The sequence below is a fragment of the Salvelinus fontinalis genome, chromosome 6 (genome assembly GCF_029448725.1).
Source record: "Salvelinus fontinalis isolate EN_2023a chromosome 6, ASM2944872v1, whole genome shotgun sequence".
In the NCBI taxonomy this organism is placed as follows: domain Eukaryota; kingdom Metazoa; phylum Chordata; class Actinopteri; order Salmoniformes; family Salmonidae; genus Salvelinus; species Salvelinus fontinalis.
In genome coordinates, this window is record NC_074670.1 from 23,452,943 (window position 1) to 23,478,690 (window position 25,748).

Consider the following 25,748-nt stretch of genomic DNA (forward strand, 5'->3'; position numbering starts at 1 on the left):
CATTCAACATAGCCTACATTTACGTTTGTATTACTTCGAAACAAAATAACTTTTTGGGGTTCTCATAAGCTTACAATAATGTATTGAATTCTTACTTGAACAGTCGCTAAGATTATTTGTTTGTGATATTTGCAAAATAGCTATTTTGGATGCAGAAGTTGTTAGCTAGAATGCTAACGCCCATTGATATAGGCTGTAGCAAAAGCCATCTTACTGGTTAAAGGTGAAGGGTTTTTTAAGTATAATGCAGTTGATTTGCGATGATGACAAAAGCATTATTATTAAGCAGGACATTCATACAAGGATTAAAATCCAATTATAATCCAAAAGTAGTATGAAATGCACTTATAAGCAACATGTAAATATAGGCTCGTTCCCCTGTGTTCTATAAGAACTTCCCCTTGATCTGCCACCAACTTTCGCGTATCGCCCTCTTGAGGCAATGTTTGCAAACACAGAAACTGGTCCATAGACACCTTTCCAGTGACATCATATCATACTATCCTCTTTCAGCCAGCGCTCCAACCAGCAGCCGAGGATTGGCCAATGGCCAGATAGCGTGAGCTCTGCTCACCGATGTGCTGTTACTGATTGGACGGTTCAGATACAGAGAGGGCGGGACACCAAACCTGCGAACCCGAAGTTCCTACCTATCTCATCATATAATATTTAGCATCCTCTGAAACCATCTGAAATGTCTGGTGGAATAATTGTAATGGTTTTGAATACTTTTCTTTTTGATTAACGGATATATTGTAAATATTACTAGGCCTACGATTTGCTGAAGCAACTGAAATAGGATGCTCAATAGTCTACGCCAGTAGATATAATATTTGCTATTTTTTAAATAACTGTTGAACTGTGATAAGATTTTATTGCGCACTTTATTCTATTACCAGGATCTCGGCTACGTTTTGTTTTTGCAATTTAGTTTCAGGTTATAGGTTAGGAAACATTCTGAGCAGTGGTCATTTATTGGATGAGTTAGCCTATTCATTTCAAGTAGCCTAGTTTAATAATAGAATAAATATGTGGACTTTTCTTGGAATTGCAAGTTTCACCTACGTTTATAAGAAATGCGACGCAGTTTTGGAGTATGCTCACAAAGAGATAATCTTGGCGGCTGTAGTGTTCTTGGCAGTGGGGATGCTGCTATCCTATGTCAGGTACCAAGGACATACATGCAAGGTACCCCAAATTCTACAATTCCCGCTCGAACTTTTATTATCCCTACCGGTCGTCAATACATTTATACCGAAACCCTCAGCTGTCAGGCACAGGAGTGGAGAGAGCGCGTCAAAGAAGGTGAGTAATAATAACTACAATCTGTTAAAGAACAAAAACAAAAAATAAACTAGAATATTGGCCTACTTCATTATACACGATACACAATAAAATAGTGTCCAATTATAGTCCAAAGACTTCATTTTTTTTTAACCTTCTATGGTAAAAAAAACCTCCTTGCTTTCTCTCTAAACAGGGAGGTGGCAGGAGGAAAAGAGTGTGTTCCTCAGCCATGGAGAGCCCCCCAGCAGCAGGGGACTCTCCTGCATCTCAGGAGCCGGATGTGATCATAGTAGGGGCGGGAGTCCTGGGGTCGGCCATGGCTGCAGTGCTGGCCCGGGACGGCCGGAGGGTCACTGTGATAGAGAGGGACCTGAAGGAGCCTGACAGGATAGTGGGAGAGCTGCTGCAGCCTGGTGGATACAGGGCCCTGCGAGAACTGGGAATGGAGGGTGAGTGGTCTCTGCAGCATGAACTAGAGAGTGTGGGGTCTACGTGTAAAAAGGTGATAGCGTGGGGAAAACAACCAATGGGCTGACTCGCAACAAGCCCTTGTATTAAATGGGGGCTGTGCTCAACGAGCAAGGCTCACTGCAGGACCTATATAGGGCTTATAACCTATAATAAAGGCCCTATAAAGGCTTTAAAAGTTGTTTGTTTAAAATGGGACCAAACAAACTGTAGCAAAGACACCCAAGTCCCTATTTAATGTAAAGACATTCCTTCTTGCCACTAAAGACCTGAGTTAAATGAATAATGAAAAGTGTTTCATCACCCTTGCCTAACCCTGGGCTCTCCTCTCAGGTTCAGTGGAGGGGCTGGATGCCCACGTGGTGAACGGCTATGTGATTCATGACATCGAGAGCAGCACAGAGGTGGAGATCCCATATCCCCAGGCAGACAGCAGTATCCAGTGTGGCAGGGCCTTTCACCACGGACGCTTTATCATGGGCCTGCGCAGAGCCGCCCTCGCTGAGCCAAAGTAAGGCTGGGAGAGAACCTTCACTATACCTGTTGGACATGTCATTACTATCACTAAGGCCACACGTTTGTTCCTGACCACATGACTTGACCAGGATCAAATCCAGGGTTTAGTTCTTATAGGCTGATTATGTTTTTCCTGGTCTGGTCATGTGTTCAGAAGAACCTGTCTCTATTAATTCCATCACTATAACTACTGTTTCTTAATAACTGGTACTTTGCTCTCGCCTAGTGTTACGCTCATAGAAGGCACTGTGTCCAGCCTGGAGGAAGAGGATGGCTGTGTGACAGGAGTGCAGTACAGGGACAAGGAGACAGGAGACACAAAGGTCACCTCTAAGCTTGCGATGCAGCTTATACTCTGTTACTCTCCAGATAGCCTTTGCTGTGTAAAATAGCCCCATGCTGATACTTACAATTACACTTGATAGTATTTACACCTATTGATTAGCAGTTCACCAGGATCCATTGATAAGACAAGCAGTGTAACAAATGTGTTTTTAACTGTTGTAATTGTGTTAACCTGTCCCATAGGAGGTCCATGCAGCAGTAACTGTAGTAGCTGACGGCTGTTTCTCAAAGTTCAGGAAGAGCCTGGTAGCTGGGAAGGCCCAGACCTCCTCTCACTTTGTTGGATGTATCATGAAGGTTTGTTCAATTGAATGAATGAACGAGCGAATCAATGAATCGACCGACCGACCAACCAACTAACATATGCCATTTAGCAGACACTTTTTACCAACCAACCAAACAAACAATTAATAAAATGCAGTCAGACTAATGTATTTCCTTTCTGTTCTCTCCTGTCGTGGTCAGAACTCTCCCCAGTTCAAGCCCCACCATGCTGAGCTGGTCCTGGCCAACCCCAGCCCTGTCCTCATCTACCAGATCTCCTCCTCAGACACCAGGGTGCTGGTGGACATCAGAGGAGAGATGCCCAGGAACCTCACTGAGTACATGGCTGAGAAAATACACCCACAACTACCAGGTAAGGAATTTAGGGTATACAGTATAGAGATTTAAACAGCATAGCTTTCCCATGTGTTCAACGTCCTTTACATTGTATTTAACTAGGCAAGTCAGTTAAGAACAAATTCTTATTTACAATGACGGCCTAGGAACAGTCGGTTAACTGCCTTGTTCAGAGGCAGAACGACAGATTTTACCTTGTCAGCTCAGGGATTCGATCTTACAACCTTTCAGTTACTAGTCCAACGCTCTAACCACTAGGCTACGCTGCCGTATGGAGGGATGGAAGGATGGCCTCGGGCCTCGTGAGACTTAAGTGCAAACTAACCATATCCACCACCAATGTAAAGCACCCACATGAATATGTGCTTGAGAGCTTCAACACACGACGAGTAAATGACGGCATTATGGGTTGACATTCACTCTGTGTTGATTTAAATTCTTTATCCACCCATCTTTATGGTGATGAATGTGTGACCTCTGACCTGACTCTGTTGTCTCTTCTCTAGAACACCTAAAGGAGCCGTTCATGGTGGCTCTGCAGAATGACCGGCTGAGGTCTATGCCAGCAAGCTTCCTGCCTCCGTCCCCAGTCAACAAGCCAGGTAGGACACAAATACTGACCACAGTGTTGGGCTGTGTCCCAAAGGGCAAATGGAATAGGGTCCCATTTGGAACGCAACGTGGGAGAGTTCAGTGCATGGTCAATAAACTATTTTATCTTTAGCTAAGTAGATTAAAAGCCTGACAAGATCAGATATTTTGCTGAAAAAGATGGTCCCTCTAGCAGTGTAAATGTGTAATGTTAGTGAGGTGTGGACTGGGGCTAACATGAGCCTTTGTCCTGTTCCAGGTGTGCTCCTGCTGGGTGACGCCTACAACATGAGACACCCTCTGACCGGAGGAGGGATGAGTGTGGCCCTCAACGACGTCCTGATCTGGAGGAGCCTGATGAAGAACATCCCTGACCTGTACGACAACACAGCCATGCTCCAGGTAAACTCACATCCCTAATCTCATCCCCCTTTCTTATGATCATTACATTTCCATTACATTTTGGTCATCTTATCCAGAGTGACTTACAGTCAGTATTATGTTAATGATTGGATAGTGGGTATTACAAAGAAGGAATAGACAGTAGAGGGGTTCAGACAGAATAGCCGACCAGGGGGATATGTGGTCCGGAGTCAGCTTCCACCAGACCAGACTCCGCCACACACATTATCACTGTCTGAATGGCCTTGGTTGGAATGTGTATTGTTGTTTTGTGGAATGTGGGTCCATATTGCATTGCAATCACCTACTACCACAGAACGTTAGGGAGTTTTTTATGTGCGGCACAGGGCATATTGTTTCTGTAATCCACAGTGTTGTAGTAGTCAAAGGAATAGTTACAGAGCAATGTTAGGATTTACTGCATAAGGCTGAAATGTAAAACATGTTCTTTTTTATATTTTTCATAATAGGCAAAGAAAAAATTCCACTGGGAACGCAAGTCATCACATTCCTTTGTGGTGAATGTGTTGGCTCAAGCCCTGTACGAGTTGTTTGCTGCAACAGACAGTGAGTCTCCTTCTCTGTCCTTTTTACTATCCCCTGCCAACACATGATGGATAGAATAAGGTCATACGTGGTTATGCCAAGTCTTTTGGTGCATTATAACATTATAATGCACTATACCTGTAGGCTTTAATTACATTGTTACCAATGTCTCTACTTCAATCATTTGTTTTCTAACGGTCCAGTACTTCTTCTCAGTACATGTCCGTATACCGCAAATTACTGACACTAAACACTTAGCTAGGCCGATTATAGCAAACAGAGAGGGACATTTAGGAGATATTCAGCATAAATCATTTCTGCTGAACTAATTTGTAGTGTTAAGCTGTGTATTTTACCAGCAGGGTACTACATTGAGATAAACTGTATCATTTAGCTTACGGTAATCTCCTTCATGGCTGACATGCATATTCATATGAGCTGTTTGGTGTTTGTGTCTTTCAGATTCTCTCCACCAGCTGAGAAAGGCATGCTTCCTTTACTTCAAGCTGGGTGGGGAGTGTGTCAACGGTCCCATTGGTCTTCTCTCAGTGTGAGTCTCACTAATGTGTTCGACACACTTCAAAACTCTTACAGTTGATCCTTGACTGTGTATGTCAATGCAATATTCCCCTTTAAAAACATATCCAAAAATATATGTATGTAAAATATTCACAGCGTGTACAAAACAATAGGAACACCTTCCTAATATTGAGTTGCACCCCCTTTTGCCCTCAGAACAGATTCAATTAGTTGGGGGTATGGACTTTACAAGGTGTTGAAAGCGTTGCACAGGGATGCTGGCCCATGTTGACTCCAATGCTTCCCACAGTTGTGTCAAGTTGACTAGATGTCCTTTGGGTGGTGGACAATCGATGATACACACGGGAAACTGTTGAGTGTGAAAAACCCAGCAACGTTGCAGTTCTTGACGCACTCAAACTGGTGCGCCTGACACCTACTACCATACACGTTAAAAGGCACTTAAATCTTTTGTTTTGCCCATTCACCCTTTAAATGTCACACATATACAATCCATATCTCAATTGTCTCAAGGCTTTAAAATTCTTATTTAACCTGTCTGCTCCCCTTCATCTACACTGATTTGAAGTGGATTTAACAGGTGACATCAGTAAGGGATCATAGCTTTCACCTGGAATCACCTGGTCAGTCTATGTCATGGAAAGAGCAGGTGTTTCTAATGTTTTGTACACTCAGTGTATGTAAATGTATTGCACCTGTATTGACATTAGAGGACCACATTGGAAATAAGCCTTCAGCCCTTATTGTGTTTTTATCCTCAGTAATATGTTATGTATGTAACGTTGTCTCCGGCTTGGGCCGCCTACTACTGTTAATGATCAAATTCAATCAATCAATCAATTGTCTATGGTTTTAATTAGCTCTCAATCCATTCTATTCCCAGGTTGACGCCCCATCCGATGACTCTGATTGGACACTTCTTTGCCGTGGCCTTGTACGCCATCTACTACAGCTTCAAGTCTGAGTCGTGGTTCACCAAACCCCGAGCCTTATTCACGAGTGGCGCTATCCTGTACCGCGCCTGTACCGTCATGTTTCCCCTCATTTACTCTGAGTTCAAGTACCTGGTGTACTGAGCAGTGATCTAATCTGAGCCCTAACCCAGTGGAACGCACACCAGCCTTAGACAACAGGGTCGTATTCATTAGTGCACAAACGTAGCAAGACATTTTGCAATGGAATACGAAGATGTTCAGGTTCACCCCTACCCTGTTTCTGCCTGTTTTCTTCCATTTAGTTTCTTGTGAATACATTTACTGAGCAGTGCCATCACTGACCCCTGGTGGAGAACACACACACCACCAGCCTTATGGTGACATGACATACAAATAGTACAGTGGCCTAAAGATACACTAAGAAAGTGTAGTTAACTGTCAAGTCATTTTGGCTGTATGTATGATTTATATGAAACCACTTAGTTTTAGGCCAACAATTTATGCTTTTACTCGTTGGGTGTGGAGAGGCATGCCACTTTCTGTCCAATGATGTAATTTCTGGACAATGTTTCTGTCCATTTAGGCCAGGGATCCCTTTTGTCTGAAGCGCACCCCTAGAGGCAAAAGTTCTGTATAGCCTCTTTAATATTACACCACCCTATCATCACTATCAACAGGGATCTCATACAGGTCTCTAAAGTGACCATTATTCAGTGCTGAAGCGTTTTACCTTGATGTCTTTATCTCTGCCTAAAAGGTCTGCTCAATGATAGGACTTCTTCTAAGGACGAGGTCTAAATTGAATTATTTAGTAATGCCTTGTATATTCAGAATTGACATCACAACCATGCATTTACGTAGTGTAACAGACAATGCGTAATAAGGGTTTTTTGACCAAATAACCAGCTGAATATACAGTAGGACTGACTACAGGTGTCTGTCTAACCACTTTGCTGCTAATTGAACATGAGGACATAACATGTCCGTCCTGCTTGTAAACTACAGTGGTTGTGTTCTATCTTCTCTCCATGCCAATGACTTCTTTCAACCCGAAGCACTTACACAGTTGGTTCCCCCACATGAAGCTGAGTGTGAATGACGGTTTAAAAAACACAGTTGGCTGTTTGTCTACCCTTAATCAAAACGGTGTCCTTATTTTGTTCTGAAAAAGCATGTTCCTTGTGCATTTGCAATTATTTTAACTGTACATGTACAATCAAATGATTACGTATTAAACGGTTTGATTGGTTCAAGTCAGATCACCTGTCCTTAACTTTTGCCAAGTTAGTTTTCCTGCCTTAAAAAATGGGTTTGCCTGTGTGCCTGGAGGAGGGGAGGGTTGCAACAGAAACAAATAGCACAGTGAAATGGGAGCTGATTCAGGACCTGAGATAGTTGAATGTAGCCCAGCCACAAAGCAAGTCCCTGACCAATGGTCCACTGCCCCATCCATCTCTTCAGCATTTAGGGAGGAATTCATGACAGAATTTTGCACTGTGTTGGTGAGAATATTTACTTGTAATTGTATTTGGTTTAATTTCTTGTTTAATAAATGAGCCATTATGGAGTTAAATATCTTCCTTTGGAGACTGATGTTTTATCTTTACAATCGACCTACTTTTTAAAATTAAACTAGATTAATGTTACTGAGGTGATGACCAATAATCCTGAAAAGCACTAATACAAATGTCCACTAGGTGGCACTCAATATACAATCAAAAAGTTTGAGCAAATGCTGGAAGGAGGGGATTGAAAGCAATACAAACTCAGACAAGTCCCAGGTTACAACAATTTTATTATTTCTTAATTTATACATCAATAATAGATTGTGTTCCTGTAAAATAATTAGGAGGACTTATCCATGTTATTCTGTGACTCCACAGACACAAATACTGGTGTGGAAGACCAGAAATGGGAAGGAAAGCTGCTGTGAAGTTTAATTGTACATATTTTCTCTTAGTCCACAGTCTTAACAGTCAGTCTATCAACTAATGAAGACTCACCACTGAGCAGAACTTGAGGAGAGTTCAATTCTTCTTCGACTTTCAGCCTCCTCACTCCCGGACAACAACACTGCCCTTTAGTTACACAGAGCATTAGTTTAGCTTTACCCTTAATATTATAGCAGCAAGCTTTCTACTAACAGTTAACATGTTTATGATTCTAAACAAAAAGTACTGTACAGCTACTAGAAGTCTAAGAACCTGGTTTATAACGCTTTTAGACCGGATTCAAGTGCTAGAAGCAACCCACCAATCATATATGTATTTCTATATAGGAACAAATCTACTATTTTAACATTAATTTACAGGGTAATATACATTATATTTGTAACAGCTGAAACATCAGCACAAAAAGATCATTGTCACACAACAGCAACATATATAATATATTTATATATAATCATATATATAAATAATATACAATTGTCATATGCATGTAAAACAGTTAACCACATCTCAGGCTTTTCAAATTATACCCAGAAAAGCAATTGTGGATCAAGACAAGAAATCTTTATAAGTCCTCTCTGATAAAGAGCCACGGACAGGCGAGGAAAAGCGCCAACCTGGATTATTTGAGGTCACATGACAGTAATTTGCATATTCCACAAATCTATTGCAACACATTACTGTCTACGAACAGTACACACGACTCCTGAGGGGCGCCGGTGGTAGCTGAACTCACACGTAGTACACCCACTGAACAGAACATTATTAGTACAACGATGGGTAATATTCTGATTCTAGCTATGTGCTGTGATGGCGTTTGCTATGATGGTGAACAATAGGAGGACTACAATACACAACACTCTATACGTAGTTCTTGCCTCAGAAGTAAACCAAAGATGTAAAATACCCCCCCCCCCCCCCCATAATAGTGTCATCATCCTCACATCCTGCTGAGATTCTTCCTTCAGTTTTTGAACACCAATCAGAACCATGTTAGGTTCAACCGTCTCCTCTGAGAACAAAGGAATGCATGTTGTTTATTTTATTACTGGATCTCTCCACTAAAGGCCTGTAACACCACATATAGTAACATCCTATTGACTGACTTCAACCAAATTCTGAGGGGCGGGGTTCCTTGAGTGTCTCAAATTCAGATAATCTGGACTACGGCAGTTTCTCTCTCAATCCCAAACCTGAGCCGACATCATCTCCTGCTGAGGCCAGAGAGAGCAATCTGATTGCTCCTCCTCGGTTCTGCAACAAGGCGTCCCTACGGTCTCTAACAAACCCACACATCCCCTGATGCCTCACAGTATAGTACAGGACAGTACACCTCCTCAAAGACGCTGCACACAGCTGTAACAAGATACACACAAGGTCATTCACAAAGAAAAGCTCTGTTATAACTGCAGTAGTAACGTATGAACGCACAACACGCATCCTTCAGCTGGCTCCGTCCTGGGAGCCCCAGACAGTGGGTTGGAGCAGGGTGGTGATGTGCAGTTAGGTTTCAGACAACATTGTAGGGATGTTCAGTCCTTCTCTTTTTCCAGTGGTGGGTTTTGTTATTCAAAAGCCCAGATCTCAATGTCCTGTATATAGAAATCCTCTTTCTTGGAGAGCATGGGGTTGCCAAAGGTTTTACAGGAGTGACTCCTGCCGTGGTACAGGTCTCCATCCAACCACAGGCCAAACTCACCACTGAAACACATCAAGACAAACACATCACAGCATCTTCAGAGACTCAATCCAGACAGCAAGAACATCACATACATGCTGTGAGTCTGTTTTACAAACTTAAGACGATGGGCGCCATTTTACTCATCTGAACACACCTAGCAGTGACTGTGCAATGTAGACTAACCATAACATCTTAACTGACAACCCAGTTTCAAAGTTTATTGCTAGATAAAACTTTTACATAAAAATAAAATAGCAGGTACGTACCTTCCACCACCAAAAGCTAAGGAGTCCATATCTCCTTTCATGAAGAACATGTTGTCACCTGTCCATTTGTACACCTGTCAACATAGAACAGAGCACGTCACCATCTGTGTAAATATATCATTACAAACCCTCATGCCATCTTACATAAGCTCCTCATTGTCAAGAGAATATGAGGCATACTAATAACAATATGATGCCTCGTTAATTGAATAAGGAAAACAACTGATTAGTTCTCCTCTCAGGAAAATGCTTATCGATGTGCATGTTAATTGCTAAGACCAGAGCAGGGTTGGATGAGTTTACAACGGACGTTAGGAGGAGTAAAAGTGACTGGACCACACTGGCCAGTTCAGAATAAGGGTCACCAATCAGAGAGGTCAGAGGTCAGCCTACCTCAAACTCTGGACAGAAGGTGAAGAGGAAGGTCTCTCCCGTGCCGTAGAATCCCTCGCTGATTTTGAAGGGTTCGGACGCCAACGCACCAAACACCTGCAGCAACACAACCAGGTCAGGAAACAGAAAGTACGGGACCACGGTAACCCATTACAGCTCAAATGCCCAATCCTAACTTCAGATGAGCGTGCTTGTCTCACACTTTTGCATAAACTACACATTGGAGTTAATGGAAATATATACATTTGAGTTAGGTGCACAGATCTGGATTCAGGCCTAATAGAGAAGTGTTGCCGTCCCACTCACCCCACCATCACTGTCCCTGATTACCAACAGCACGGGGGTGTCCTGCCCCTGCATGGCCCGGTAAAGGCTCTTGATGCTCATGCCATGCTTGGTGGTGCCATAGGCCAAGGTCCAGGGGTACCCAATGGTACGGGGAGGGAGGTTCTTCGCCAGCTGGAGAAAAGAGACAGACGCCGGGGGGGATAAACATAAATGAGAGAGAAACAACCAGCTGTGAAAAGGCCACAGACATCAATGGTCCATTACAGCTGCAGTGACCTTTTCACACAGCTGGTTGTTAGAGAGTAACTGAGCTCCACACACCCAGAACACAACAGTCTCAGGAGAACAGGCATTAGGTGTCGACCACAGAGAGATCTACGATAAGAGCGCAGCAGGCTAGTCACACACATTCCTAAGGCTCCTTCCTTCGTGGCATGTCCTAACAAGAGTCCATTTTCCCCAAAAAGAATCCACTTTCCCCAACAGCTATAGGACTACATGAAAATATGCCTTTTTCCTGAAGACTAACCCCACCTCACTCATGTTAAAACCCTAACAAACCTTATCTGAAAACCCCAACCATCCCAGTATTGTTATTCATAGAGAATATCTGATTCAGTTACTACACCATCAGCCTTGTAATGATGAGGCTCAAGACCCTGCTGTCACAAAACAGATAGCTCCTCAGGGAGGGCCAGCACTGCTCTGGCTGAAGGCCTTGCTTTAGGAAGTAGCCCATTGACAATCAATGGGCATGGATCAAGCCATTGTGCCCGTCAGCAGTGTGAGTATTACCTTCTCTATCTGCTGTGCCTCCAGCAGCTCGCTAGGTTCACTGAGGTTGGGTCTGAAGGTCTCAGGCTCCAGCTCCGTCTTGATAGAGGTGGCATGCTTAGAGTTCACCTCCTCCTTGGTGGTGATCTGAAAACACACAGACAACAGTCAGACAGGCGCTCAGGAGGGCTGGGTGGGGTCTAACTAGTAAAGGTAATGGGGTGTCTATCGCTTTAGGATATGTCCCAATGGCATCATATCCCCTACAAATTGCACTACTCTGCCCTGGTCAAAAGTGGTAGGGTGCCATTTGGGACAGAGCTAGACTGGGATGAACACTGTGCTAGATGTTGTCTATAGGCTAATAAACCAAACACTGTGCTAGATGTTGTCTATAGGCTAATAAACCAAACACTGTGCTAGATGTTGTCTATAGGCTAATAAACCAAACACTGTGCTAGATGTTGTCTATAGGCTAATAAACCAAACACTGTGCTAGATGTTGTCTATAGGCTAATAAACCAAACACTGTGCTAGATGTTGTCTATAGGCTAATAAACCAAACACTGTGCTAGATGTTGTCTATAGGCTAATAAACCATACACTGTGCTAGATATTGTCTATAGGCTAATAAACTGATACCACATTACTTACTAGGAGTGGGGGTGTGTCATGATTTCTAAGCAGGTGGTTTTAAAGATATGAATAAAGTCTCATATCAGCAGAGGCAGGTTATTTACAGACTAATATGAGCCCCAGGAAACACAAATATACAAGATAGACCTAATTAATATAACAAATTAACTCCGCTTTGAAAATCATCAATTTGGCAGCAATGGGTTTAGGGAAACATAGACCAGACTCCTTTATGTCAGTAACACATTAAAAGGAGCCAACCTTGGCTTATGAGAGCCTAAATGGCTCATAAAAACATGTGGGCTTCTCCAGAATTGTAATAACACTTGGAAATGTGCATTATATCCATATACAGTGGGCAAATCAGGAGGCTAAATGGTATAACGTCCGAGTCTGGATATTTCTATAGTTAGCACAATAGGAATGTTGGCTGCAGAAAATGCAAAACACAGTAAATAATGAGTGGTCCAGAAGGCCTATTTGTGATTGAGCTGGACACACGGTGTTGGACTGTTTGTGTTCCGGCGGGGGTTGTTCATCTGTCTCCATAACAGGCCTGATTGTAGAGAGCCTAGCCACTGGTGGCCTGACCGGGATCACGTTACAGTCCTGTTGAATTACCTGCATTGTCCTCCGCAAACAATCCTGCACCCACTTAATGGATTGAATCGAATCCCACTTCCACCCACCCACCATCCCTGTCTACCTCTCTCCCTTCCCCTCTCCTCTCCCTCCAATAGAAAGCAGAGGCGGATGGGGAAGCAGCAGTTCCCCACTACCCAGTTGTGGATGGATGAACACAGTTTGTGAGGAGTCACTCAGAAGAGGAGGAACACAAATTCTACATTTGATTGACAGAGTCGAGAAACCTCAGGAAAATCCCCCTCCCTCAACAGAGATGAGCTACAACATATTGTATTATGATTCACATTCTTTGTCTCTATGACAGTCTTGGGACTAGGCTATCTAATTAGCTATGGCTAATAATAAACAGGAATGATGTGTTCTTGAAACTAACCACCGCAGTGGTCAGTGAGGAGCTGTGAGAAGTGGATGCAGGGCATTATGGGAACTTCATGAAGGCATAAATTACCCTCCTCCCTTTCTCTACCAGGAATTAGTTGCTGGTTGCACAAAACTCTTCAAATGATCCTCATAGCGGTTCTTTGGACAGTTGCTACACGAGGCTGCAGCATCATAGTGCCGGCCCATCCCAGGGCCCTGGTCAAGGTCAGTCCAGCTAGGACAACTGGGTGAGAGGCAAGAGGTCAGAAACACACTGGGAAGCTAAGAGCCTGGCAGGGGCTAATCTAAAAATGGCACCTTATTCCCTACATAATAGTGGCCAAACGTAGTGCACTACATAAGGAATAGGGTACCATTTGGGACATAATCGAGAAAAAGGGAATGGAGAGCTGGAGCTTTGCTGAGTGGGGCACCTGAAGCCGCTTGCAGAGAGATTTCAGATCTTCACTGTTTAGCGCATCGATCCGGCGGTGGTACTCAGTCAGTGACACTACCTGGGGGGCGGAGACAGGAAGAGGAAGTGTAACTCAGCTGCTGGCGATGGAGGAAAAAGGATGAGCACAGCAGAGGGAGGGGAGAGAGTACATTTGAAGGTGGAGAGACCTGACATCACTGTGTATATTTTTTAATCTACCAGTATGTGATATTCAGGTCTCCATTAAATAGGCTTGGTTTAAAGTCTAATATTCGAACAAGAGGTGGTTGATATGTACCAATAGAAGTGTTTTGCATGGTTGTGTAATCTAAATCAACACCACTAGTGGATGTTAGGACCAGCCAGAGGGACGAGAGGCAGACAAGCCATTCTGACACAGGCAGAACAAAAACGACTTAAACCAGAGAAGCCACACAAGGACATTCTTCTGATAATCTTAATCAATTGAGAGGATCCGTTGGACTGTAGGTGATACGACACCAGTGCACCATCAAGCACTTGCCAGCCTGTTAGTGTACAGACATGTTGAATCTGTTGAACAATACTGTGCAAGTCAAATTGAATCACCCATTTGGTATAGCAGGACAAGAGCACAGAGGAACTCCCAAGAATTCTGATGTAACGATTTAATTAGCCACGTCCAGAAATCATATCAAAACACAGCCTGTCAGTATGTGTACTAAGCCATGGAGAACAAGTCCCAGACAGCCTCGCTTGACCTGCTGAGCAGAGATGATTTACTGACACCCCTCCCCCCAATAAGGGAGTAGTAAACCTACTTAGTGATGGGGGGGGCAATCAATACAGTTACATATCGCAATATTATTTTGGGCAATATTGGTACGTTGACTCCAAGTATCAGGGGGCAGGGGGTGTCTAAGTAGCTTTAGCTAGTGCTAGTCGGCTGTACCGGCGCCAAAACTCCCAATATTTTTCATCCTATAGCTTGTTCTGCACCTTTTTAAATAGTGAGCCAACATATTTTCAGCAATTCTATCAAAATGATCAAAACTCATTTTCTAATGCTCTCCTCTCTCTGCAGCTGACATATAGTGAGCAATATGCAGAATTGTGAGAATCGCAATACATATCTTAAGTATGGTGATAATCTCGTATCGTGAAGTCCCGGGCAATTCCCAGTCCTAGTGCTGCTTTTCATCATCATCATTATTAATAATCATAATAATGCACTGAAGCAAACATCTCTGCCAGACAGAGTTCATGGAAGCTAGCACACACGGGAATCCCCCTTCAAAATAGCCTATTAGCAGTTCTGGCTGAGTCTAACAATAGCTACAAGTTCTACCTCCACAATAACATCTTAAAGCCAGACTTCTACTTCAGAAGGTAGCTAAGCCCCTTGAGGCCCGGCTCTTCAAGGGGATGTGACCATGAATCAGCACAAAGTGCGATCATGGGGTCATATGAAATAGCATAACAAACCCATTCAAGGGGTGCACAACTCCAGATACAGTGCAGTAGGCCTACTTAATAGGTTTCTATGGACACGAGCAGTGCTGTGGGTGGGTGGCCCTCAGGGACCGGAGCTGTGTACCCCTGCAAATGAAGCCTATCCATAAATATGCTATGATACTGCATGTCAAAAACTAGAACAATTATGAAATTGTCCAAATCTATTCTAGAATTAGGCTATACATGAATTGCTGTCATAAACTAGTTAAAAGTTAGTTGAGTCAAGTTGGATTGGGCAAACTTGGGTCAAGCGGAAATAAGTTACCTTGAAACACCTCTTTAGTCACCTTAAATCATGGTGTAAATAACGTTTTCCCAAACAAGCTGCCACATTGCAGTTCTCAATAATGCAAAGAAAAGGGTAAACTACAGTGTTCATAAAATATTTATTTGGAGCCTAACTTTAGCTGACACTAAAGTGCAGTCTATTGAGAAAATCCAAGTCAGGACAGTTTGCTGCAGTCTCCATCTTCTGTGTTCAGGAGGATGGTCTCAGGCTGGCCAACGACCATTGCCTGGTGCCAGTCTGTTTGTGCTTGACAATGAGAAATGGAGTTTGCAAGAGCACAAAGATCTGAGACCAGGCTACAATATTCAAGCTATTCTCTGCTCCCCTTCCTCCCAAATAACAACTTACATGAAGGTCATTCTTTCCAACACACGACATTGCATCAGCCCATCCAACTAACGTTATAGATATAATATCTCACCATTACAGAGAAGCCGATCACTGTCAATGCAATGGAAATTGTAAAACGGTAAGCTATACACAGTGTATTGACACAATGTCGTAAATTAGCTACGACGTTATTAGTTACTAACGTTATATACAATGTAGCACGATGTTCACAAACTGTTCTGTTCACTGAAAAAACGCAACCTCAAAACTTTCCAAAACGAGAACCAAAGAAAAGGAGTGATACAAAGTGACAACATCAAGTGCTGTCTTTTTAGACTCATCAGATATGTCAGTGGCTATTTTGATTTCAGTCAGTCACTGGGCAAGCCGCTTGCATTTTGCTAGCAAGCTAGCCATCCAGTAATGTAGCTAGCAGGCTAACAACAACAAAACACGCGTAGCTAAAACACGGACTGTTATAGATACATACATAAGTGTACTTAGGGGTCAGCGGCGTTTCTTCCTTCACCCTTCTAGAGAACATTTCTTTCTTTCGGGGTGAGGTTGAGCTCGACAGTCACATTCCAGATTCTTTAAGTATTTCCAATCTCCACAAGTCGATGTTGAACCTGACACCGGACGGGCGGGGAATCTACTAGCTAACTAAAATAGAAACATTTTAGAAGGGTCTTCCATGTTTGTTTGACACCCGCAAGAGCCAGTGGCAATGCAGGACAGGAGCAAAGCCAGCTCCTTATTTGCTCAAAGGCAGAGGGCACTTCCTATTTGCATACTTCACGAGAGCAATTTAAAGATACAATACCAGTACATTTTTTTAAATGTTTCATGAGGTACTGTAGGGAGGGAGATCAAATGCACTTCTCGTGTAACATCACTGTAACAATAAAAAGCTTGGTGGATCACCTTTGAGTAGTTTGGGCACACATCAAACGTTAATCAATGAAGTGGCTTGAATTGTCATACTTGCCATATTGCATGACATACAATACACATACAGCACAGTAGACCTAATGATCAATGACCAATAAAGTATAATAAAAGGCTAACAGCATTATAGTTATTACAGACAAATAATCTAAGTGTTGTTTAAAATCCATGTTTACCTTAAAGGGTCAACGTAAAAGAGAGGCAACTATTTACTTATTCAAATCACTGGATCATGTAGCCTCTTCAGGACCAGGCCCAAACAAATCAGCCCACTTTGTTTCCTACATCATTCATTTACATTAAAATTTAAATCCCAGCTACAGCTTGCGTATCAATTTCTGTATGCAATGAATGTATCCTCTCACCATTATACCTCAAGCAAGTGCAGCCAGCCGGCCTATTGGACAGACTTTGAGCAGCAATGTCCACACACTGGACTTTTCCCCATTCCTCTACATTCACACCAGAATAATGCATTAACAGTTCTTAATTTGTTCTTTCAAAATCTTGCTTCTTAAATCCTAAAACCCTACTTCCACATTTGAGGGGAACTGAAAACCCCATAAAGCCACTATTAAGGATAGGGCAGAGAATGAGCAAACTGAACACAACTATGTATATTACGGTCACAAGAATGCCCACACATGTTTTAAAGAATTCACTATGTGCCTTCCCGGCATTGAACCAACCAGCTTTTCACAACGGGAACCATTCCATCCATCTGTCTACAACTGCGGAACACCACAGTCAGTCAGGTCATCCAGCACAACTATAGTTTGGGATGACCGACGACAACAGAGATATTAATGCATGCCATATACACTGCATTAATAACGTGGACAACTGACTTGGAACAAAATGATTTCACAATCATGCAAAACATTGTGGTTGTTGTAATCTGAGTGAAAATTGCGCATTTCCGACCAAAGGAAATAGTGTTCACACAAATTACACAATAAACATAACTATAACACATCAAGCAAACACTTGGACAGATTGATCAAAACAATGTAATCATAAATGACAGTGCAATAATTTGAACACACAAATAACATTAAGGAGCATAGATAATGATGACGGCAGAATAACAATGCAAATACATTCCATTTAACACTACACACAGTCATATCACCACAAAAGAAATCACTTGACTGAATGAAAGCATATAACACATACGACATATATGGACTACAACACAGGCTGGATGAGAAGGTAAATATACAGAGTGTACCAAACATTAGGAACACCTAGTCTTTCCATGACATAGACTGACCAGGTGAATCCAGGTGAAAGCTATGATCCCTTATTGATGTCACTTCAATCAGTGTAGATGAAGGGGAGGAGACAGGTTAAAGAAGAACTTCTAAGCCTTGAGACAATTGAGACATGGATTGTGTATGTGGGCCATTCAGAGGGTGAATGGGAAAGACAAAAGATTTAAGCGTCTTTGAATGGGGTATGGTAGTAGGTGTCAGGCGCACCAGTTTGAGTGTCAAGAACTGCAACGCTGCTGGGTTTTTCACACTCAACAATTTTCCGTGTGTATCAATAATTGTCCACCACCAAAAGGACATCTAGTCAACTTGACACAACTGTGGGAAGCATTGGAGTCAACCTGGGCCAGCATCTCTGTGCAACGCTTTCAACACCTTGTAAAGTCCATTCCCCCAACGAATTGAAGCTGTTCTGGGGGCAAAAGGGGGTGCAACTCAATATTAGGAAGGTGTTCCTATTGTTTTGTACACTCATTGTATTGTAACTACTACACATACTACTGTACAGCAACATCCAGCCATGTAAGAAACAACACAGAGTGTAGAATGTAGTGTGGAACACCTCAGTTCTCTAGTCCTTACCTCCCACTCTTTGTTGTTGATATCCGTGAGGGGTTCGTCTTCTCTTGTCTCGAACCCCGAAGGCTTCTTGACCACCATGAACCCTGGCTCGTGGCCGATGCCCTTCACCCCCTCCCCATACATGTCTGGGGTCCACTGGATGAAGAACACATACAGGTGCTCGGACCTGGGGAGGGGAGAGAGGTAGAAACACAGACAGTCAGACTGTCACGCCCTGATCTGTTTCACCAGTCTTTGTGATTGTCTCCACCCTCCTCGAGGTGTCGCCAATCTTCCCCATTATCCCCTGTGTATTTATACCTGTGTTCTGTGTTTGTCTGTTGCCAGTTCGTTTTGTTCCTCAAACCGACCAGCGTTTTCTCCTTGCTCCTGTCTTGTCTATATTCTTGTTCTCTAGTTTTCCCGGTTTTGTCCTTCTGCTTGCCCTGACCCTGAGTCTGCCTGCTGTCCTGTACCTTTGCCCTCAACTCTGGATTACCAACCTCTGCCTGCCCTGACCTTGAGCCTGCCTGCCTGCCTACCGTCCTGTACCTTTGCCCCACTACTCTGGATTACCGACCTCTGCCTGACCTGAGCCTGCCTGCCGTCCTGTACATTTGCCTTCCCGTGTTCGAATTAATAAACTTTTGTTCCTTTGACACTGTCTGCACCTGGGTCTTACCTTCAAACGTGATAGTACGAACTGGCCATGACTGACCCAGCAGACTCGGACCAGCCACACAAAGCCATCGCCTCCCAAGAAGCTGTCATTGGAAGGCACGAGGAGTTGCTTCGTGGTCTGATTGAAGGGTTTCAGGCTGTGGCCGAGCGTCACGACCAAGCATTGGACACATTAAGGGAGCAAGTCCGTGGGTTGTCTACTAGGCAGCCTACCATGACGGTAACCTCCCAGCCCCTTAGTAACCCGGCTGGTAGCAGCGCCGTCACTTCGGTTTCCCGGGAACCCCACTTACCTCCCCGGAGTGCTTCGATGGAGAGTCGGGCACCTGTCGGGCGTTTCTTACTCAGTGTTCCCTCGTCATGGAGCTGCAGCCTTCCTCCTTTCCCTCTGACTGCTCTAAGATAGCGTACCTCATTACGCTGATGTCCGGGATGGAACTCGCTTGGACTACGGACGTTTGGGAACAACAGTCGTATGGCCGTATGCTTCAGTCTGGATGGATTCGTGGCGGAGGTGAAAAAAGTTTGAGGCTCCGTGGTCCGGGAGAGAGGCTGCCTGGAAGTTACTCCAGCTTCGACAGGACTCTCTCAGTGCGGCAGACTATGCGGTGGAGTTCCGCGCGCCAGCAGCGGAGAGTACCTGGAACCCGGAAGAGCTGTTCGACATGTTCCTGCACGGATTATCGGAGGAGGTAAAGAATGAGCTGGCAGCCCGAGAACTACCGACGGATCTCAACTCACTCATCGCTTTAACCATCCGGATCGATGGTCGGCTACGGGAACGTAGGAGGGAGAAGAGGTCCGATTGTGGTCCCAATCCCACCTTGCATCTAATGAACTCCGGAAGTCCCCGGCGTCTACGTCCCCGAGAGGATCCGAGCTTACCCAAGTCCCTCCAAGAGCCTCCGGAGACAGCCAATTCACCTCTTCCCGAGTCGATGGAGCTCGGCAGGGCTAAGCCGTCTCCAGCCGAACCCGTACGCAGACTTGACGCCCAGAGTTGTCTGTACTGCAGAACTGTTGGTCATTTTGTGTCTACCTGTCCCTTCAAGAGACCTAGCTCATTCGTTGGAGTGAGTACTCTGGTGGATCTTAAAGACTATTTTTCGTCTCCCCTTACTTGACCCCTCTCCGTGCCATCCTGCGCTGGGGCGGCCAGTCCAACTCTCCTTAGGTACTCATCAACTCGGGGGCCGATGTGAGTCTCATGGACGTTACCCTGGCGTCCGAGCTGGGCATCCCCACTCAACCCCTCTCCATTCCTATGGGTGTTAGAGTGCTAGAAGGGCGGGTCACCCACCATACCACCCCCGTCAACCTACGAGTGTCGGGGAACCACAGCGAGACGATCCAATTCCTGCTAATTGAGTCTCCGCAGGTTTCCGTGGACCTCTGGGAGGGGTTCAGTAAGGCCCGGGCCACTTCACTTCTGCAGTCCCGACTGGTATCCAAGAAGGTCAAGCCAGATGCGCTGGCACGCCGCTATAGCCCCGCGGCTACACCCCCAGAAGCCGAGACCTTTCCCCCCTGCTCCAAGATCATTAGCCCCTCTGCTGTTCATCCTCTGTTGCCCCGTACCCTCCGTATACTTCCTACCTTTCCTGTGTCTAGAATTAAACCCATGTCTCACAGCCCTTTGTCTCCTGTTTCCTGTCTCCTGTGGCCGTCTCTAAATGGCATGAGGCTGTTATGCCACTCTGCTGTCTTGTGTCTCTATGTATCAGGCTGTATATGGTCTTTTTACCCACTGCCTGGAACTCTCACACCATTGTCAGGATACTTTACACACATCTTCTGGGTCGCCACTCAACTAGGTCATCCAGCAGGCATAGTCAGTTTGCCAGTGTGTGTGTGTGTGCATGCACGTGTGTTTGTGTGTACGAAAGTGTGTGTGTACGTGAGTATGTGTAAGTGTGCACGTCTGTGCACGGGTGTGTGTGTGTGTGTGTGTGTGTGTGTGTGTATAAAGGCACAGTGCTATCCATGGGAACAGAGCCAGCAGTGTAACAGGGCAGCATTACAGGAGACATTCTGAGATAAACACATTCCAACCACCCTACAATGGCACATGGCCATGGTGATGGTGGTGTGACTGTGTCTGTGACCAGAGACAATACTGGTGGCCTGTCTGCCTGCTTTAAATGAGATTAACATGTGAGACTGAGAGGAGTGTGCTGTGCTGGTCAACACAAGCCTACTGGCTACTGGGAATGAAAACAGCTGAAGGGCAGAGTTTCCAAAGTCAAAGAATGGCTGGTCAAACATCTTATCAGATTCATAACTTTCTGCCCTCTCTCTCTCCAGGACTGGAGACAAAGGCAGCACTGTGCTTGGACCCAACATTGATAATGAGGTTGTGGCAAATTCATTGCAACAAAGTGACTTTTCAGCATTAACTAATTGAATTAAGCTGTTGAAGCAATTTGGAATAATTCACTAGAAAAACATATTTTACAGCTTTTGATGAAGATACATATTTCCTTGTACTGAGTGTTCTTTGAAAGGCCTAAACGATACATTCCTTATGAATACTGCTGACATTGCTGTGCAACATCCCAGCGGAGTCGAAATTGACAGATCTCATTACGATTAATACCTATTTACATAAAAGGGCAAAAACTGTTAATTTGTGCTATTGTGGACAGAAATGTCATCCAAAGCACACTGAGATACTGCACAAAATGTATGTAACTGAATTGCTTTTCACAGCCTGGTCCACTTTTCACACAGGGGAAAAAGTGGTTCGTTGTGTGCCCTCTGTGAAAAATACATGTATTCTATGCTATAGATATTTGTGTATGTCTGTGTGTGTGACAGTGTGTGTCTGCAGAGTGGGTGAATAAATAAATAATCTAGCTGTCTGGTCTGGTCTAGTGGCAGCATAGTGAGATGGGCTTGGCACTGGGCAGACAATGGGGCTGCACTACAGTGATTCTGCAAACCTTGGCGCTGCAGTGTGGTGCACACACACACACACACACACTCACCTCTCCTGCGGCACAGCGAACCAGTACTCATGTTTCCTGTCCCTCTGAGCGTACTGCTGCATGGATGCGCTGGCGTTGGACACAAATGTCTTCTTCATGGGCTGGCCCACCCGCAGACACAGGAACTTGTGGGACCGCTGCCTCCGCCGCTCCATGGACACTGTAGGGCCACATGACAAACAGGAAATAATCACATGATAATGAATTGTTATCTTATCCATCTTAACAGTTACATGGCCAAAGCAGATACCAATCTGATTTCAATCTTTCAGAATATGTTTCAATTTAGTGACTAACTAAATGTAGGCCTACTCCTGGTTTAAAACATATCCTCTTAGTATCTAGTAGTCCCTCACCACACCACTGGACATAATCCATCTGTAAATAAGAAAACATTTCAGATCTATTTGATAACAGGGTCTTTATTTAGATTTTTTATTTCACCTTTATTTAACCAGGTAGGCCATTTGAGAACAAGTTCTCATTTATAACTGCGACCTGGCCATGTGACCTAGATCTCCTCCTCTGTTTACCAGGTATCTCAACAGACAGTAATTTTGTGCCAGAATAATAGGAAGATGACCCCAATAAACATAGATCATAACGGATCGTGACACCAAAACATATGCCTGCTTTTATTAACGACCCATTAGAAGGTCAAATCAGTGGAAGTTCTACAAAGAAAAGCGACACTTTGTGGCATAACACAGACTGGGACCTATAATCACAGACAGAGGCAGAAAAATGGATCATCTACTTAGAAAACACAGCTCAGTGGGAAAAATGATATTTGAAAACGCAGTAATTGGGCTTGTTTTGAAGTGGGGCCTCGGTTAGCGTCTGCCATGGTAATGTGGTGTGGAGTAAAGCAGAATCCTGCTGTGATCCCAGCCAATAAGAGCAAACATTCTAGGAACTCTCTGTGGGGTGAGAATTATGGTGATATAAATTATTTGAACACAACCAGACCTGGGTTCAACCAGTATTTGTTTCCTTTCAAAAAATACTTTGAGAGTTTGATTGAGCCTGCCTGGAGTGCCAGATGGGCGGAGTTTGCACTTTTGGGACTATTCCATTGGTTCCAATGCACCAGGCAAACTCAATGAGGTACAGCAAAAGTGTTCAAAAGAAAACAAATACTATTAGAACCCAGGTCTGAACACAACTAAGTGAGGCACTAGAGCTCACATAGAACTGTAGAACAGTGGAAGAATAACATACATAGCACCTATAGCAGGCATGACACAGAACACAGTAGTGGTTTGAGCCTGCACACTACTGTGGTAGTCTATGTTCTAGGGTAAGAAATATTCAATGTTTACTGAAAAAAACATCAAACCAAAAAGAGAAGGCAGCTATAAAATGTAAATAGTTAAGTCACTTTAAATGCTGCACGTGTCTCTGAGGGTTTTTAATGCAGGCCGTCTAAACACGTCTCTAACATTTCCCCTCAGATGTTAGGTGTGGGTGTTTGTGTTGTCTCTCTGTGTTTGATTTTTGACGTTTTAGCCTATCTTGGAGTTGAGTGCACGTGGCAGCAGACCGGCTAACAGCAGAGCTAGATCAAAGCGGTGTATAATGCCTCTGCTCATTCCTGTAGGTGATAACAGCACACCACACATTTCCACAGTTCTCTCTCCCTTTTTAAGTCCAATTACAACTGGGGAGGCACAAAGCTGTGACAGGAGGTTATCAGGAGCACCCTGCAGCCGAGGTGTACGGAAGCAGCCGGAGCCAACTTTCCTGTGATGGCACTGGGAGCTTCATTAGAATAAACATGAACATTATAATGATAATTGCAGAGATGGCAAATGGCAGCAGCATACCTGGCAGTGAGGATGTGCAATAATCTGCAATAACTATCTATAGATTTGCCTTCATGTTGAGAACTCAAGTAGGGTCGAAATAGAAGCTGAACATATTTTCGCACCTATTGAAAAAGAATATAAGTGCATAGTGAAAGGCTATGTATGTCATATTTTCATAATACAACAGAGACACGTTATCTCACTACCTTCTGCAGAGTCTTGTCCCTCCTCCTTTTGTGTTACATTCTCCATTTGCTCTGTGGATTGTTGCATAGTGTGACTCTTCCACATCTTCCTCAGTTCCTCCACGTCCGTCTCAGAGTCCCGGGATCCTTCTCTGCTCAGTTTGGGCCCGTCCCCTGGACCCCCCTCCTGGCCGGAGGGCTCCCCAGGCCCGGTGGTAGAGCTCTGGGAGGCAGGGCGTGAGGATGGTCCCTGGCCTAGTCCCTGGCTGGTGGTGGGTGTGCTTGGTGCTGCCTTCTCCACATCCACACTGTGTTGCTTGGAGCCCATGGGAGACAGCCACACGGCCCAGAGCCAGTCTGGATTGTCTTCTGCTGTGGTGGGTTGTTTCTCCTGGCCCTCCACTGGCGGCTGGCTGACTGATTTGCAGGCGCAGTTTGCGGCCCCTGGGGCGTCCCCTGGGGGAATGAAGGCCTCCACCTGTGTGACAGTTTGGATGGACTCTGTGGAGGCTGTGGCTGAGGAGGACTTGTCCAGTCGGAGGTCTTCGGAGGAAGTGGCCTCCTCCCGAATGGGGGACAGCTCTGACTCTGTAAAGACGTCCTCGGAGAAGGAGCCCTCTGTACTGCGGGTGGCCGCGCTGCCGCTGTTGTTGCCCGGGACTCTCAGACGCTGCTCCGGGTCTGGCTGAGAGGAGGTGGAGGGCCCGCGCTCTGACGTCAAAGGCTCCAGATGTCTGGATAGGGAAGAAAACAGTAAAGAAGAAAATACAAGTTAGAGAGGTCTGAATTTGAATGCAGCAGAATGGAACCATTTTATTTTGTTTATTACCGTATAATGTGGAGAGACCAGGTGAAACAAGTCATTCTCTCAATATGGATCTAATAAGAATCTATGTTTGTTTGGCGCATCTGTAACTGAACGGCTCCGCATAATAATCTGAAGAGGTTTTGTACAGTAAATTAAATTAACAGGGACACAGTGTAACAAAAACACTGTGCAGCCAGCCAGCCAACTAACAGGATTCCTCTACATACTGTAACAGCGCACTAGACTCCACAAGTTCTCCAAAGACCTGTTGTGGGACTAAAAAAGTTTTCTCCTAGGTCCAGCTGTGTGTATGATAAAACACTAATTGGCACACAGGCAGGCATTTGTTATTGTGTGCTCTTTGAGACAGAGAGAAACAGAGAGTCTGCTTGCATCATATTTGAGAAAACAGCTGTCCTCACACACAGAAACAATGGCTGCTTTTCAATCTCAAAGTAGAACCCTCAGCCCTTGACTGACGTTTTACATCGTCACATCCGAGTGTACCTTGCCCAAGCGAGGGAGAGTGATGATCGGAGAGTCAACGTCCTTGGTGGAAATCTGGAAGTTGAGCTTAAAAACAATCAACCTAAAGCTATTAATGTACCTAGTAAGCTAACGTATCTAGCTAGCACCCCTGTCAGGTAGCTAGCTACAGTTACCCATAGCTGGCTAGCTAGTTCTATTGTTTGGTCATTTATTCT

The 25,748-nt window shown here is 44.4% G+C and overlaps 2 protein-coding genes across 8 annotated transcripts in view; one reads left to right on the top strand and one right to left on the bottom strand.

The window, feature by feature from the left end:
- Nucleotides 1-651: 651 nt before the first annotated feature.
- Nucleotides 652-7,828, top strand: LOC129857381 (squalene monooxygenase-like). The gene is made up of 11 exons (XM_055925583.1): nt 652-1,305; nt 1,481-1,736; nt 2,089-2,266; nt 2,498-2,594; nt 2,800-2,913; nt 3,082-3,253; nt 3,744-3,839; nt 4,088-4,230; nt 4,701-4,797; nt 5,239-5,326; nt 6,200-7,828. Exons 1-11 carry the CDS (start codon nt 1,030-1,032, stop codon nt 6,390-6,392), a joined length of 1,710 nt encoding a protein of 569 aa, XP_055781558.1. The 5' UTR covers nt 652-1,029; the 3' UTR covers nt 6,393-7,828.
- A 198-nt stretch (nt 7,829-8,026) lies between these two features.
- LOC129857379 (oxidation resistance protein 1-like) overlaps nt 8,027-25,748 on the bottom strand; it is a 179,410-nt gene continuing 161,688 nt past the window's right edge. For 5 of the 7 annotated variants that reach the window (XM_055925578.1, XM_055925581.1, XM_055925576.1 and 2 more), the window contains 9 exons: nt 24,258-24,970; nt 22,244-22,403; nt 18,597-18,762; nt 13,678-13,758; nt 11,624-11,749; nt 10,847-10,999; nt 10,541-10,636; nt 10,148-10,221; nt 8,027-9,901 (listed from right to left, as the gene is read on the bottom strand). In XM_055925578.1, the coding sequence (XP_055781553.1) occupies nt 9,766-9,901; nt 10,148-10,221; nt 10,541-10,636; nt 10,847-10,999; nt 11,624-11,749; nt 13,678-13,758; nt 18,597-18,762; nt 22,244-22,403; nt 24,258-24,970 (1,705 nt within the window). In that variant the 3' untranslated portion in view covers nt 8,027-9,765. Of the gene's footprint in view, nt 9,902-10,147; nt 10,222-10,540; nt 10,637-10,846; nt 11,000-11,623; nt 11,750-13,677; nt 13,759-16,282; nt 18,546-18,596; nt 18,763-22,243; nt 22,404-24,257; nt 24,971-25,748 lie in introns of those variants that run through there. The other 2 variants (XM_055925579.1, XM_055925582.1) reach the window with 2 other exon arrangements.

Coding starts and splice junctions, on each gene's coding strand:
- LOC129857381 (XM_055925583.1), top strand. CDS start 1,030: ATGTGGACTTTTCTTGGAATTGCAAGTTTCACCTACGTTTATAAGAAA. Junction 1,306..1,480: donor GAGAGAGCGCGTCAAAGAAG/GTGAGTAATAAT, acceptor CTCTCTAAACAG/GGAGGTGGCAGGAGGAAAAG. Junction 5,327..6,199: donor CCCATTGGTCTTCTCTCAGT/GTGAGTCTCACT, acceptor TTCTATTCCCAG/GTTGACGCCCCATCCGATGA.